The following is a 16253-nucleotide window of genomic DNA, read 5'->3' as shown; positions in this document are numbered from 1 at the left end:
GATTAGTTTAGCCCTGTTGTATAGTGTTTTCACTACTCCATATTGTTGTGAGGGGGGGGGGATTGTTGGTGAATGTATCTGCCTGTATGGGTCGGTTTTCTGTAAACTGAGAAAACCAAGGTTCTATTAGGCTGGCAAGTGACTAATGTGTCTAGGAAAGGGAGGCTGTATTTTCCTCTTTTTCCAGGGTGAATTTGATTCTGGGGTGTTGGTTGTTTAAGTGTGTTAAGAAGAAGAGAAGTGTTTCAGAGCCATGTGGCCAAACAGCGAACATCATCATCAACGTAGCAAAGCCATATGGTTGGTTTTTGTGGGGCAGAAGCAAAGGCTTTTTCTTCAAAGGTATCCATAAAGAAATTGGCCAAGGGTGGGGAGAGTGGTGAACAAATGGCTGTCCCCTCTATTTGTTTGTAGAATTTTCCCTGCCAAACGAAATAGCCTGAGTTCATTGTGAACTGAAATAAGGCTGAGATATCGGGAGAAAATTTAGCTTGGATTAGCTCTAAAGTTTCCTTGAGTGGGACATTTGTGAATAAAGAGGTGACGTCAAAGCTGACCATTATGTCAGTGTGTTGGAGTGTAAGGTTTTCTATACTGGCTTTGAAATGGGCTGTGTTTTTTTATGTGTGATGGTGTGTTGCCAGTATAGTGTGTGAGCTCTTTGGTCAAATGCTTTAATTTGCATTTGGGGGAATCAATGCCATCTACTATGGGACGTAATGGCACATTTTCTTTATGTATTTTTGGGAGTCCATAAATACGGGGGAGTATAGAGTAAATGGCTTTAATCTGTTGGTAACTTCTACAGGACAAGAAGTGACTCTCTGTTGAGCTTTATATTCCTTGTTGGATATGTTGGTTTTTGGTGGGATTGCTTTGGAAAGGACACAAGCTACATCCAGTCTTACATTGTTGGCGACTTGATGTGGAAGGTGGCAGATTCTGCGTTCGATCTGGATCATAATATCCTCTGGCGATGTTGTGGCCACGTAACAGCACGTTGATTGCTTCAGGGTGACTAAAGTCACTCTAAAGCAAGGGTGACTTTAGGGTGACTAAAGTCACCCTAAAGCCTGAAGCAATCAACACGCTGTCACGTGGCCACAACTTCGCCATTGCTCCCAAAAATATACCTAGTGAGGATATTATGATCCAGATCGAACGCAGAATCTGCCACCTTCCACATCAAGTTGCCAACAGTGTAAGACTGGATGTAGCTTGTGTCCTTTCCAAAGCAATCCCACCAAAAACCAACATATCCAACAAGGAATATAAAGCTCAACAGGAAATGAAGAATAATAAAGAAATAGTTATCACCAAAGCGGATAAGGGAAATGCAACTGTAGTCCTTAACCAAAAGGACTACACAGGTAAGCTGAATGCTCTTCTATTAGATCGGGCTACTTACCTCCCCATCAATTACAGTCCCACCAACTCTCAAATTAGAAAACTTCACAGGCTCCTTAAGAGAGTCACTTCTTGGCCTGTAGAAGTTACCAACAGATTAAAGCCATTTAACTCTATGCTCCATCGTATTTACGGACTCCCAAAAATACATAAAGAAAATGTGCCATTACGTCCCATAGTGGATGGCATTGATTCCCCCACATACAAATTAGCTAAACATTTGGCCAAAGCGCTCACACACTATACTGGCAACACACCATCACACATAAAAAACACAGCCCATTTCAAAGCCAGTATAGAAAACCTTACACTCCAACACACTGACATAATGGTCAGCTTTGACGTCACCTCTTTATTCACAAATGTCCTACTCAAGGAAACTTTAGAGCTAATCCAAGCTAAATTTTCTCCCAATATCTCAGCCTTATTTCAGTTCACAATGAACTCAGGCTATTTCGTTTGGCAGGGAAAATTCTACAAACAAATAGAGGCGACAGCCATGGGTTCACTACTCTCCCCACCCTTGGCCAATTTCTTTATGGAGACCTTTGAAGAAAAAGCCTTAGCCTCTGCCCCACAAAAACCAACCATATGGCTTCGCTACGTTGATGATGTGTTCGCTATTTGGCCACATGGCTCTGAAACACTTCTCTCCTTCTTAACACACTTAAACAACCAACACCCCAGAATCAAATTCACCCTGGAAAAAGAGGAAAAAAAACAGCCTCCCTTTCCTAGACACACTAGTCACCCGCCAGCCTAACGGATCCTTGGTTTTCTCAGTTTAGAGGAAACCCACCCATACAGGCAGATACATTCACCAACAATCCCACCCCCTCCTCACAACAATATGGAATAGTGAAAATACTATACAACAGGGCTAAACTAATCTCTTCAAACGACTTGGCCCTAAACACTGAACTAAATCACATCCTCAACACTTTCATCCAATGGCTACATCCCCCCCCCCTCCAAAAAAAAAATCCAAAAAATATTAGAACCTACAAACCACAGATCCCCTCCACAACAAGGATTACTCTAAATCAATCACCATTCCCTACATCCGAGGCACCTCGGAAAAGATTACCAAAATCTTAAATAAGCATGACCTGACCTCCTGTTACAAACCTTACAGAAAATTGGCATCCCTTATCCGCTCCACTAAAGACCAACCACTTCCCCTAGACCTACCTGGTGTATACCAGGTCCCTTGCAGTTGTAAACTGTCTTACTTTGGCCAAACAGGCAGGACAGCGAATATCAGAATTTCTGAACATAAGGACTACATCTGATTTCACAGGTACAGCCATTCTGGTCTTGCAGATCATGCTCTGGATACATGCCACAGAATACAATGGAAGCTACAGTAATACACCATAGCAAATACAAATTCGAAAGACTATTTATGGAATCAGCCTCAGCCCTAAGAAATTCTCCAAACCTCAACAAATTTGGTTGTATGCGACTGCCCCAAATTTGGGAGGCTTACATCAGCAGACCTTCAGCCCAACGGCCAAGAACACCTACTTAGCCTGCTAGAGGGCACCATCAGGACTTTTAGGAGAACAATAGCTTCATTCCCAGTTACTGTGTTTTAGTGCCTACGTGCATGTGCCTTTTTTTGTAAGTTCCTTTAGAAGATGGCAACGTGACGTTGCCGAAATATCGGAAAATATTTATTAAAGTATAATTTAATTTATATCCTTAACTACGTTGTTCATTTCCTTAAGTGTTTTAATAATGATTTAAATGTAATTTTATATTTGTCAACATGTCACACCGTATACACTTATGTATATTTCCGATTATGCCATAATAATTAATTATGGCATGGTCATAAAGAGTATTAGTATGCCATAATTAATTATTAATACATTACAAAGTAACCAAGGTGTTCCGTGAAAATTTCAGGATTTGTGAAGTGTTCTGTCATGGAAAATCTGGAAAACGCTGATCTATCTACACCAACGCCATCTACTAACCACCACCACTAGCATTTTTTTGTCTGTTAATTGCATGTTTTCTCAAGACCAATTCTGTATGAGGGATGAAAAATACAAGTTTCCAGGAGGGGAAAAAACCCTGCTACCACCATATGAGATTGGCTAACTCACATTCAATTGGGGGGAAAAAAAATTCCTCTCTTCACAATGAGAATCGAACTAAAGCCTTTTCCAATCGAAGGGTGCAATGTACGAGTACTGTTGTTCTTCCAATTGTGCTACGGTATGAGAGTTTTGAAAAAGATTAAGGGACTGAACAGATGGTATCAATGGCAGTATTATTAAAAATAAGGTTATTATGAAAGAACTTGACATTGTTTAGTATTCAGGAACGTGTTAACAGAGTTAATCTAAGATAGTATGCTCACTTAAACAGAATGAGAAAGGAAAGGTTAGCAAAACAAGTGCTCTCTGCCAGGAAAGATCATCCAGGTGGATTGATAGAGTAAAAAGTGCTTTAGAAGAGATAAATATAAGATCTGATAACATTGGAGGCTTGGCTTGACCGATAAAAGATTAATTTATAGGAAAATTGTCAGTTATTTTTTCGATAAAGATAGCAAATATTCTAAAATGTGGGAGATGCCATTTAAGTTTTGAAAGTAAAACAATTTAATGACCTTTTAATATCAGAAATCTTTAAAAATGTTTTTGAAAACATGAATTAAAAAATTCAGGTTTCTTAAGAAAGAAACAGCAAACAAGCACCATGAAATTAAAATGAAATCAAAAGTTATTTATTTTCTTGACTTCCATGGAGTTACAAGCTCATTGTGGGTCAATACAAAGTCAACTGTATCGCTCCTTAAACCCATCCACTCTTTGCACAATTCACTACTCTCTCAGGCAATGCATTGTTCTATACTCCTACTACTCAATGCACTTTTTACTCATTACTTGCTTGCATTTCTGAAAGTTGCTTTTGCATCTTTCAGAAATGGCACCCTGTCCTTGTTTACTTCCCCTCTTTCTAGCATGTAAAAAATCTCTTTAGTGTTAATCTAGGTTACCCACTCCATTATCTTCTATTCACCAAACTCTGCAGTCTGCATGCCCTCAATAAATTATCATAATCAACATTGTACAGTCCTGATATAATTTTTGTTATCTGTCTCTACCTTCTTACTTTATTCTCTTTAAATCCTGAGGATCAGATCTGAGCATAGAAATTGCTCAAAGCTTCATACAATGAGAATACCAATATCCATCATAAAAAAAACTCCAAGTGATTATTAATCATCCCAAATTTCAAAACCCTTACTTTTAGGTGCATAAACTGACATCTCATTCAGTTTTATACCTTTCCAGCTTATTCAAATATTCTTGAAGAGCCACAATATCAGCACTATCACTAATAATCAACCCAAGCTTCACAACATCTGCAAACAACTGAATATCTCCCTGCAGTACCAAGACAATATCATTTACATAAAGACTGAAAGTAATGGCCTCAGAACTGAACCTTGTAACCTTCCTGCTCCTCCACACATAACTGATTATCAGAAAGTCAGTTACCAATCCAATAATCTGATATCCAAAACCATATGTTGCAACTTAAAAACCAAATTGTCATCTGCATCCTGTCAAATATTTTAGCAAAATCCAAAAACATGACAGTGTATGCCATACCCTCTAAGGCTGAAGAGGAATATTGTATGGCCAGAAAGGAAGAAAACAGAGTGCATTAGTGCATACAACAAGAAAGAAGAAACATTATGAAGTCAAACTTAAAGAATTAGAACATTTCAGAAGTATAAATGAAAGTGAGGCCTACTATCAGAAGTTAAATAGAAGTAGGAAAGACTTCCAGCCTAGAAGAATGTTAAGTAGGGATAAGGAGCATTTTCCTGAGTGGGAATGAAAGATATTAGAAAGGTGGATAGAGCATTTTGATGAACTATTGAATACTAATATTTCAATATTGAATACTAATATAACAGATGACATGGATAAAATAGTCAAACAAAAGATCTAGAAGCAGTTGAACCAATACCAATAATTGCTGAAATGGAAGCAGCTAACACAAAACTTAACAATAAGGCCCCAGGAATAGATATGATACAAGCAGAATAAATAAAATAAATGCAGGTACAGAATATTTCAAGCAGTTGTGTTTAGCTTATAACCAAAATCTGGATTAATGAAACAATCTCAGACAAGAGAATCTGAGTGTAATATGCACTATACAGAAGAAAGGCAAAGTGATGATCTGGTCTAACTACAGAAGAATCTATTATCACCTATACAATTTTCTCCAACATTCCATTCAAGAGATTTTAATCCTTAGAGAATGCTATTGGTAATTATCCGTGTGTATTCCATCAAGGAAGATTTACAAATGACCAGATTTTTACTATACACCAAATACTTGAAAAATACAATGCCTCTGGAATTGAAACACACCATCTTTTCAGATTTTAGAGCTGCATATGATAGCACACATTAATTTATTTATTGCAATGAAAGAACTACAGATACCTCAAACTTATTTCCTTAGTTAAGGATACAATGAGACACACTCCACGTCAGATTAAAATTCAAAACAGGTCTGATCCAATACATATAAAAATGATGTTTGACAAGGGGATGCCTTAACTTGCTTATTATTGAATAGTGCTTGAAAAGGTTTTCAGAAATGCTGGTACAGTAAACTCACAATTTAATGGATCCCGATTCAACGGACTTCGGATTTAACAGATATTTTTGAGAAATAAAATACAGATAATGAAATAAAAAAATAAATAATATGATGGTTAATCAGAAGCGATCGGCAGTGTTTATAAATTGCATCTTCGGATACATTTGCATATATTAATGCATACTCTTAATAGTTCGCACACGTGCATAGGTAGCATATGTCAGTAATACTCCAGCAAAAGCCTAAACATCATGTGTATTGGCTGTTGCTGGAGTAGTTTTTAGTTAAACCATTATTAATATCAGTTAATATGTCTGGGGGTTAAAAGCAGACGAGTAAACTTGACAATAGCACAGAAACTTCAGTTAATAAGCAAGTTGGAAAGTGGTGCATCTGTTGCTCATTTTTGTGAACTTTCAAGGTTCACAAAGCAAACAGTTTCAGACATATGCAAAAATAAAGACAAACTCACTTAGTTTTCACTAAAATATAGAGTTGAGAGCTCCAAAAGTGGTTTCACTGGGGCGGATAAGAAACGTGAAGTTGGCCAAGCATAAGAATTTAGAAGGAATTTACAAGTGGTTCGTTCAACAGCAGTCCAGTGGTGTTGAACTAAGGTCAGCTGCTGAAAAACTAGCACAACACATGGGCATATAGTTCCAGGTGAGTGATGGGTGGCTTTGGTGCTTTCTTAAAATGGCATGGCATGGCATTACAACCAGGCAAACATGTGGCGAAGCACTGAGTGCCGATATTGAACAAGTTGAGCCCTTCAGAAAATACATCAATGAAGTCATTGAACCTGAGTGGTCTTATTTTGTCTCAAGTTTACAATGCAGATGAGAATGGCCTGTTCTATTGTGCTGTTCTTGAAAATACCCTCGCAAACAAACATGAGATTAGCACACCTGACCGCAAATTAAACAACGGGTGCATTTCAGCCCTACTTTATGCTAATACCGATGGCATGCATTGCTTCAAGCCAATGATAGTCAGAAGGGCACAAAAGTCTTGTGTTTTGAAGAATGTAATGAACCAGTTGCCTGTCATCTATTCCAGCTCAAGAAATGCCTGGTTTACAAGTGACATTTTTTCCCAACTGGTTTTTCAATCACTTCATGCCTGAAGTGCAAAACTACCAAGAAGAGGGGGTCCTGAAAATCTCTCTAGAAGATGTGAAGCTGTTTTACTTCTGGATAATGCATCAGCCCCCATTCTAATGTGGAGAATTAGGAATGGAAGAATAAAATTTATCATTCTTCCAAACACCACTTCTATAATACAGCCAATTGACCACAGAGTCATTGTTGCCTGCAAGAGGTTGTATAAGAAGTTTCTTGAAGAGGTTATGGTTGTCTTGGAGAATGAAAACAATCCCAAAGAAGATAAAAGAGGAGCCAGGACACTTCAAAATTTAAGTGCATACAACATCAAGTCTGCTATCTTTAATTTTGTTGCCGCTTGGAAGGAGATAAAGACCACAACAGTGGCTAATGGCTGGAGCACGTTACTGAACAGGGAGTGAACAAGAATGCGATGTCAGAGGTTTTGAAACCTCTGATTTCCGTGAAACTATGATGAGAGCTGGTGATAATGTCAGTGAGAATGACATTGAACAATGGCGACCCAGGCTACCAAATTCTCAGTCAGGAAGAGATTGTTGAAGTTGTTCAAACCCAGGGGATCAGGAGGGTGACAATGAGGAAGAAGCGGTTCCAGCAGGTCCGAAACTATAGGGGTTAGAGAACACATGGATAACATCATCTTGTTCATAGGCACTCAGATCCAGAGGCGATTGCTTATTACGAATATTTTTGGTAATTTCGATCGTTAATTATTAAGAAACAGTATAAAAGTGGAAAGCAACTGAAACTTGATACTTTTTCCAAGCCCAATCCTCAGTAAAAATACTACTCCTAAGATTTGAGCTTTAATAGACTTTCGATTTTACAGAATACCCTTAGCCCCTAATAGTCCATTAAATCTAGAGTTTACTGTACTAATACCAAAAGGAACTATCTTCTACAAGTCAATACAACTTCTGGCATATGCAGATTGTATCGATATTTATAGGAAGGAAACAAAACAAAGTGATGAAAGAAAACTTATCAGTTTAGAATAGGCAGCAATGAAAATATACCAGAAAAAAAGAAAACTCGACTATCATCATCATCATTTTCAAATCAAAATTGGTTCCTATAAATTTAAAACTGTACGTAACTTTATATATCTGGATTCAGAAGTTAATTATAAAAATGAGAACATTGTTCAAATAAACATTTTAAGATGCCTCTATATGCTTAGGAGAGCCTCCATAGCTCACTCGGTATGGACTAGCCTTTGGTCGGGAAGACCCGGGTTCGATTCCCGTCCACAACATGAGGAATCTTTATCTTTTGACTAAAGGTGAGTAAGCTGGTCTCATATGGAGATGGGGGGGATCAACTGGAAATTGTTTTTTTGTACTCAGAATAGGGAAACCAGCCTGTGAACACACACAATCTACAGTCATAAAATATATACTTAATCCTGTTGAAAGTTTTTTCCCCACTTGATTAGACTATAATAAATTTAGTTTAATCCTTTATCCAAGTGTAAGCAAACAAAGTTTGCACCTGAAGTATCTTCATGACTGAGGCAACTCGTGGTTTAGGTGACCAAGCTCTCATTACTCCTTGTCTCAGTATCTCCCATAATGCAAAGCACATCTCCTTACAGACATGTATAATAATGCTATGCATTAAGGGAAGGGCCACTACCCAGACCGGTTTCGGCCTTTATTAAGGTCTCGTCAGTGGGAGCCAGACCCAGAAGTGGTTATATTGAGGCAGAAGCAATGGAGAGGTCATATTTACCTATATGAGTTGCCAAAAGGTGTAACACCTTATTATTAAAGTACTCTGGATTTCGAGAAAGATGTTGGAAGTTTTTTTTTCTTTTCCACTTGGTTAGACTATAATAAATTTAGTTTAATCCTTTATCCAAGTGTAAGCAAACAAAGTTTGCACCTCAAGTATCTTCAGAACTGAGGCAACTCGTGGTAAAAGTGGACAAAGTGGCCCTTCCCTTAATGCAGTGCTTCCCAAACTTCTGGATGTCAGGGCCCCCTTTGGAAAAATTAAAATATTTCACCGCCCCTCGAAAAAATATCGTAATACAGACATATTATAATATTTATTGCATTTATATTCAATATAAAACATACACAGCGAATAATGCAAAAATTAAATGCAAATATTACATTTTTAGCATCTTACATACACATTTGACATGCCACATTTTTTCATATAGATATATTGTTATTGTTGGATCCTACTTCTTCTCGATCTATACTTTGGATCCTACTTCTTCTCAATCTATACTTTGGATCCAACATGATTACTATTACGATGTTCTTAATTAATTGATAAGTTGTAAGTTGATCTCTAATTCAAATATAAAGAAAATTTATATTTAAAGACCGCGCCTCTTTATATCTGAATTAGTTCAAGAATTGAAGATAAACCAACTCTCAACTACCCTTCCTTTATATGTTGTTATTATATATACTGGCCGAGAATATTTAACTTACATAATTTACCCGCTTTGGTTCGAATATTTTATGAATGGTGCAGTAAAAGAGATTCAGGCAAAATACAACTTTTGATTAACAAAAACAAATATTTAATTTTAAAATCACATATTTTACACTTAACTTCAAATCAATAATTAAGCTATCACAAACATTTTAGCTTCTCTGATAAGTACAATCATACAAACTCAGACAATGGTAAATCTGTTATCTCTATAATACAGTCTTCTCACAGTTCCTTAAGTTCCAAATACAATAAAATCACAGTAACACCACTTTACAAGCAAACACTTTTAAATTTACACTTCAGCTAATCTTCGCAATAGTTACTGTTAACATAAGGAAATTCTAGGATGAAACACACTCGCATCTCTGCATAGGAATATTAATGGTTGGAATGTTCTTACCGATATTCTTCTTTCTTCATCAACTTACACACAAACACTTTTTAAAACTGTAAACACTTTTAACAATAAACGGCACTTATTAAAGTAAGTCTTTAAGCAATAACTGACTGAATTAATCAATGGATACAATACACTTAATCAAACATTCTTGCATGAAGTACTACTAATCACTTATGAATTAATAACACATTATTCCTTGACTTGAAGTTTTACATGCATAGTTGTCCATTCCTCCGGCATTCAATTAATTCTTTAGGCACTATAATTCTAAACACAGCTATTGTTAAACTTCAACTTTTCAGCCTCTACTATTCTCTAGTTACTTCGTGCTTTGCTTCAAGGTTCCGTATGTCCTTGAAAGGTCGGCGCTAAAATTATCTCAACTCAAGTATCGCTAGTCTATTTAATAGTCTCTCAGCTGTTTTCCATAGCTATACTTGTTATTCTACAACTTATTAGCTAACTGCTTCTCGACTAGTAGACTTAAATTAGCTGATTGAGCAACTTGCCGACTCTCTAATATCGCACTCTGATTCCCCGAATGCTGATTACTCCGATTCCAACCGAATGCCAATCTCTCTCTTTTCACTCTCTAATCTCTATATTTTCAGCATTCTTCCTTTTTATATCCATTCTTCCCACCTAAATTGTTCTCGTGATCTCTTTAACTAAAATTCTTTCCAGTCTTTCAGCTTTCTCCCTCACGCACTGTTCCAAACTCGCGCTCGCTTGCTTACGTCTCCATGACAACCAAACAAAATATAATAAAATTGAACTATTGCATAACGTTAAACTTCTATAAGTAGGAATAAATAGAGAATATTTACATTTCAATTAATGCACAGTTAAATTATCAAATACAAATTCTTATAATATTAAGATAGTAATAATTAAAATAGCTTAATAATATTTAAATACAGGGTCTAATACTATTATATCTTTGATTAATTTTCTAATTATTATTAGAACTTCATGTAATTTTCCTTGAATAATAAATCTTAAGCAAGGGACTAACAAATAATATATAAACATGTCTTGCTTAGTATATGGTAGATTATGTTAACCGTGAATGAAGAACAAAAACATTCAAAATAATTTCATTCACAGTTTAACATTATTGTACATTTGCAGTACAAGCACATGAAACAAAATGATTCGTAATAAAGAAAGAATTAAAAACATAAAAGTTTAATAACAATTTAATGTGATGGATGTGTTTCAATACTGCTACACAAAAACTCAATACCAGGCGAAATATTTGAAACTGCAATTCTTAGATTTCTGCTTTGAAATGAAACTTATTTATATAAGTATATATTTACTAATATTTTAAGTGCCGAAATACGCAGGAAGCAAAATTCGTGAACCAATGTGCGATTTTTTTTTCATTAAAATATAAAAAATAACAAAAACGAAATAATAAATAATAAAAATTAAATACGTTTCTTTTACGATAAAAAAAAAATCTACTTAGTCTTAAAACATTTTAAATTTGTGTTCATGATTTCACGGCCCTAAGGGGCCACGGCCCACCATTTGGGAAGTGCTGCCTTAAAGCATAGCATTATACATGTCTGAAATATGATGAAAAAAGATGCCTATATATTTTCAGTCATCTGAAAAATGACGAAAAAAGTTTAAACAGCTATGCACAATCATGCTTGCACAATTACTGCAGATGGAAGAAAATTGCCTCCTTATGTAATATTCAAAAGGAATAAACAATGCCAAAGGGGAAATTTCCCTCTGGAATTCATGTAAGAGTTCAAGAGAAAGGGGTGGGATGGATATTACAATGGTTTAAGATTAGATTAGAACAGTTTGAAACTGCTCTTGAGACCGGAAGTAGCAATAGTGAATATCAGATTCTTGGTAAGCTATACCCGATTTTCAGTTGTTTTTTTTTAAAATCATGGCGATCATATGATTTTGAAATGATAAAATGACAGGCAATAATGTTTTATTGCCTGTCATTTTGTTTGTTTTAATTTAATTACAGAAGCATTGTCACTAAAGATTCAAATATATCATGCAATGAAGGTGAGCAGCCGATTATGTCAATAATGTTGATAATTAAAATTTAAATGCATTCTTTTTATAAATAATCTGAACAATCATAAATTATAATTAAATCCTCAGTATTCATTATAAACGTCAATTTAGTCTTTTCCTGAAAAACTTTACTTATTTGAAAATCCCTGCATATATCTCGCACCATGATTTTTAACTTTAATTTTTGGGAAAAAAGTGCCAGTTATATTCAAGCAAATACAGTGCTGCATACTGCTTCCACTTAACAGTTTATATTGATATAGCTGAAGTCTCACATAATGATTGCTCACTTTGCATATGCCAAACTAATTTGCCTAAGGATTTCCTGCTCATCATCTATAAGCAAATGATTGCAAGATTTGCTTTGATGTTTTTTTGTAGATAATGCACCACAGTATAATCATAAAACAGGAATATCACTAAATCTTCATACATACACACACACACACACACACACACACATTTAAAATAATAATACAGCAATCTGTCATTTGCTCAATCTTCAAAACAACAATCATTCAATTAACTTACCCTTACATGTCAATGGACTTCTGGTGGAGCACCATGCAACTGAGCTTTATTTATTCATTTTTATTTTTGTGCTAAATGATACAGGGCAATAATTAACAAACCTTCGATATTATCAATGTTAGTTGGTTTTTATGGGTTAGTATTATTCAGAATCAAAGCAGACACAGCTAAGGCCAAGAAACAATTATATTATGTCTGTCAATTGTGTGTAGATTTGCACTAGATAGTTAGTCTATTTTCCCTCTTTCTTTTGTGAGAAAAAGGAGTTAAAAAATGCATCTTTGTCTAAGAGTAGACAACTAACCAACTGAAATATATCTTTATCAATAAGATTAGATTTGCACAGAGGTCTTCCCAACCATGTTTTTCTCACTGTACCATAGAGACATCTTGTTTTAAGGAATACCAGAACAGAATTATTTTAAGAGTACATACTTTGTAAACCTGGTTGAAAAAGCAGTTAACATATCCAATTTCCTACCAATGGGCATGAATGTTTGTGATTGTCTTTAGGTGAGGGATGAACTTCATCAGCCACTGATGGAAGTTTTTTCACTTGGCTATGCTACCAATTACATATTTGGTTTAATCCTTTCTAAGTGTAAGTAAACAAAGTTTGCACCTGAAATATTTTCAGGACTGGGGTAAAGGTGGTATAAGTTTGATCACTTGCCTTAGTATCCCATAATGAAAGCACATATCCTTATGGGTATATAACGCTATACATTATAGAAAGGATCACTACCCAGATCGGTTGACTTTATTGAGGTCTTGTCAATGGGAGCTACACCCAGAGGTGGTGATTCCGAGGAGGAAGTAATGCATAAGTCATGTCACCATATACCAGTTGCCAAAAGGTGTCAACACCTTATTATTAAAAATTCTCTGGATTAGAGATAGTTGATGGAAGTTTTTTCACTTGGCTATGCTACCAATTACATATTTGGTTTAATCCTTTATCCAAGTGTAAGCAAACAAAGTTTGTGCCTGAAATATTTTCAGGAATGGAGCAACTCGTCGAAACCAGTCTGGGTAGCGATCCTTTCCATAATGCATAGCATTACACATATCCATAAGGATATGTGCTTTGCATTATGGGATACTAAGGCATCAGCCACTGTGACATCACTAACCCGCTTAGTAAAGAGCTGAAGTGGCTCAAAACAAAAATTCCATATTCTGTTTCTAGAACAAGGTTTCTGAACCATATAAAGAATAAAAATAAGATTAAAAGTGATAAAAAAAATCCTTAGTCCATCTATGTATGATACACTATAAGTTTACAACCTTTCATGGGTAAAGGAAAAAAAAAAATACTGATTCCAGTGGCATGGAATATTTCAGGTACTTTCAAAGACAATCCTCCATTTCATGCTTGCATAGGAAACTATTTCTTCCATATAAATAATCTGATTCATGTCGAAGTTTCTGGAACAACAAAAAAACTACATACAAACCGAAATGATAAATAACTTACTAAAATTAATTAGTTAAACTGACTTTTCACCAGCTCAAGTTAGCATTATTGGAGGCACATTAAAAATACACATTCAGTGAAGATGAAGAATGAAATGACCTCGAGAACAAGGAGTCGTGTGCATAGAGTGAAGTAGTCAATAGTGGAATCAAGTGTTACTAAGAAATCCTACTTTAGACACAATATTTTTACACTCACTAAAAAAAGGCGTTTAGAATCATGATGTAAACTAAAAATGTCTATCAGGTTCATCTGTCTGATAACTGAATGTATTCTTTAGCTATTTTGTTTTTCAGGAATGAAAACTATTACTCCCTCAATGAATTAGTAGGTGACAAACCACCACACCCACATACACACACACATATACATATATACACATATACATATATATATATATATATTTTTTTTTTTTAAATATATATTATATATTAATATATTTTATAATATATTTAAAAAAAAAATATATATATATATAAAAACACCCCCCCCATTCCCACAGGAGAATGCATATGTATAGATAGCCAACCTCTCAATCTTTCATTTGCAAGTAGTTTTAGTTTGAGGTTACTACAATCCAAATGTGTTTATTTTCATATTTGAAGAGAAGTGTGCATTAATTCCTGAATATAGTAACTTCATTGCTGTCAGAGCAATGAAAATAAAATATAAATTAGACTTGCCATTTTTCAATTTAGTTTATAAATCAAAACTGATTTATAAACTAAGCAGCTATATAAATATAACAGCAGCTGTAGTAGTTGCTGTTATATTTATAACAGCTCAATACTTGAAGATACTGCATTTATCTTGTCATTCCAAATTTGTTATAATATACTCCATTATACAGTAAATAAATAAAAACAGTTACCAATTACTTGGCTATACTTTTGGGAATAAAAATATTATACATTCAGTTCTTACCATAGCAAATACCATTATAAATAAATCCACTTAGTATACCAAACTACCAAGTTCCAACTAAATTTGGATAGGCACATTGCTATTCACAAAGCAAATGGTTCCTGTGGTACCTACAAGATCACTATAGTGAGAGTTGAATGTATATATAAATCAGATGACAAAAATAAACAAAAATGTAAGCATTTTTCAGCACATTCAATAAAAATGTATTAAAAATTTAGGATTACTGTTAAACTGTTAGTCAGCATGGAAAGAAACCATAATAAACACACATACACATGCAGGTTAATAAATGAAGGTTACTTACAAAGCGTAGACAAGCACCAGGCTTCCCCATACCATGGGGAGCTCATCAAACAACTGTAAAGTAAATAATCCCAGAAATATTCCATCAACATAGCACATGCAAGAGTTTCAAATTAATAAGCACACTACAGATAGTTTATTTCAAGTTAATTACTATAAGTATTCATGGAAATATCACTGGAAGTCAAGACACTGAATAAAGAACAATAAGAATTACAAGAATCGTGTCAGGGTGGCCCAGAAATAATTTAAGTAAACTTATTTCACTTTTAAAGTGTAAAGAAATTCAGCATAAGATATATTCAAATAAATTACTAAAACAAGAAAAATTTCCAAAAGGGATCTATTATTATCCCATTAGTTTGTGTACCAAATAAAATGGATAAAATCCAAATCAATGAAAGAACTCTAAAGTAGTAAATTTTATAGTATCACAGGTGCACAGATAAGATGATTGCAAGCTCTAGTCTTCACATCAGTCTCCTCATCCAGACAAGTTTATCTCAAGAAGATAAAAATTAAAAACATTTTATTATAAATGTTTCTGCTGTCCTTTATTTAAAAAAAGGATAGCAGATATACTAGTGCACAGCACATTTCTTCTAGAAAACTCAATGCAGTCTGGTCGTACTCAAATTAACATTTATACACAAAACCTATCTCACCTATCCTTAAACTCATTTACTGTCAGTGCACTTAACTAATTCTGGCCATCCATTCCAAATGTTCACTGCTCTGCAAGTAAAAAAAATTAGTCTTCTAGTTCTCTATTTGTCTGTTGACAAATTTTCTTTGGGTCATTTTCCATTCAAACAATGAGTCAGACTCCATGGAGGTCAGATGTTAATAATATCTTACAAGTTTCTATATCTTCTTTTCATACATATCATCTAAACTTTGTAACCCACACATCTTCAACCTATCCTCATAGGAAGCA

At 34.9% G+C, this 16253-nt stretch overlaps 1 protein-coding gene across 2 annotated transcripts in view; it reads right to left on the bottom strand.

The window, feature by feature from the left end:
- The window catches only part of LOC150094924 (alkaline ceramidase 3-like), a 172650-nt gene that overhangs the window by 108604 nt on the left and 47793 nt on the right, over positions 1 to 16253 (bottom strand). The window contains exon 4 of one of the 2 annotated variants that reach the window (XM_090411349.1): positions 15318 to 15370. The exons of the other annotated variant lie outside the window; for it this stretch is intronic. Within the exon in view, the coding sequence (XP_090267475.1) occupies positions 15318 to 15370 (53 nt within the window). The remainder of the gene's footprint in view (positions 1 to 15317; positions 15371 to 16253) is intronic. 2 annotated transcript variants of the gene reach the window in all.

Source organism: Typopeltis vanoorti, chromosome 21 (genome assembly GCF_054136105.1).
Source record: "Typopeltis vanoorti isolate ZY-2024b chromosome 21, IOZ_Tvanoo_1.0, whole genome shotgun sequence".
In the NCBI taxonomy this organism is placed as follows: domain Eukaryota; kingdom Metazoa; phylum Arthropoda; class Arachnida; order Uropygi; family Thelyphonidae; genus Typopeltis; species Typopeltis vanoorti.
The sequence above is the reverse complement of the archived record's forward strand: the minus strand, read 5'-3'. Positions and strand labels throughout refer to the sequence as shown.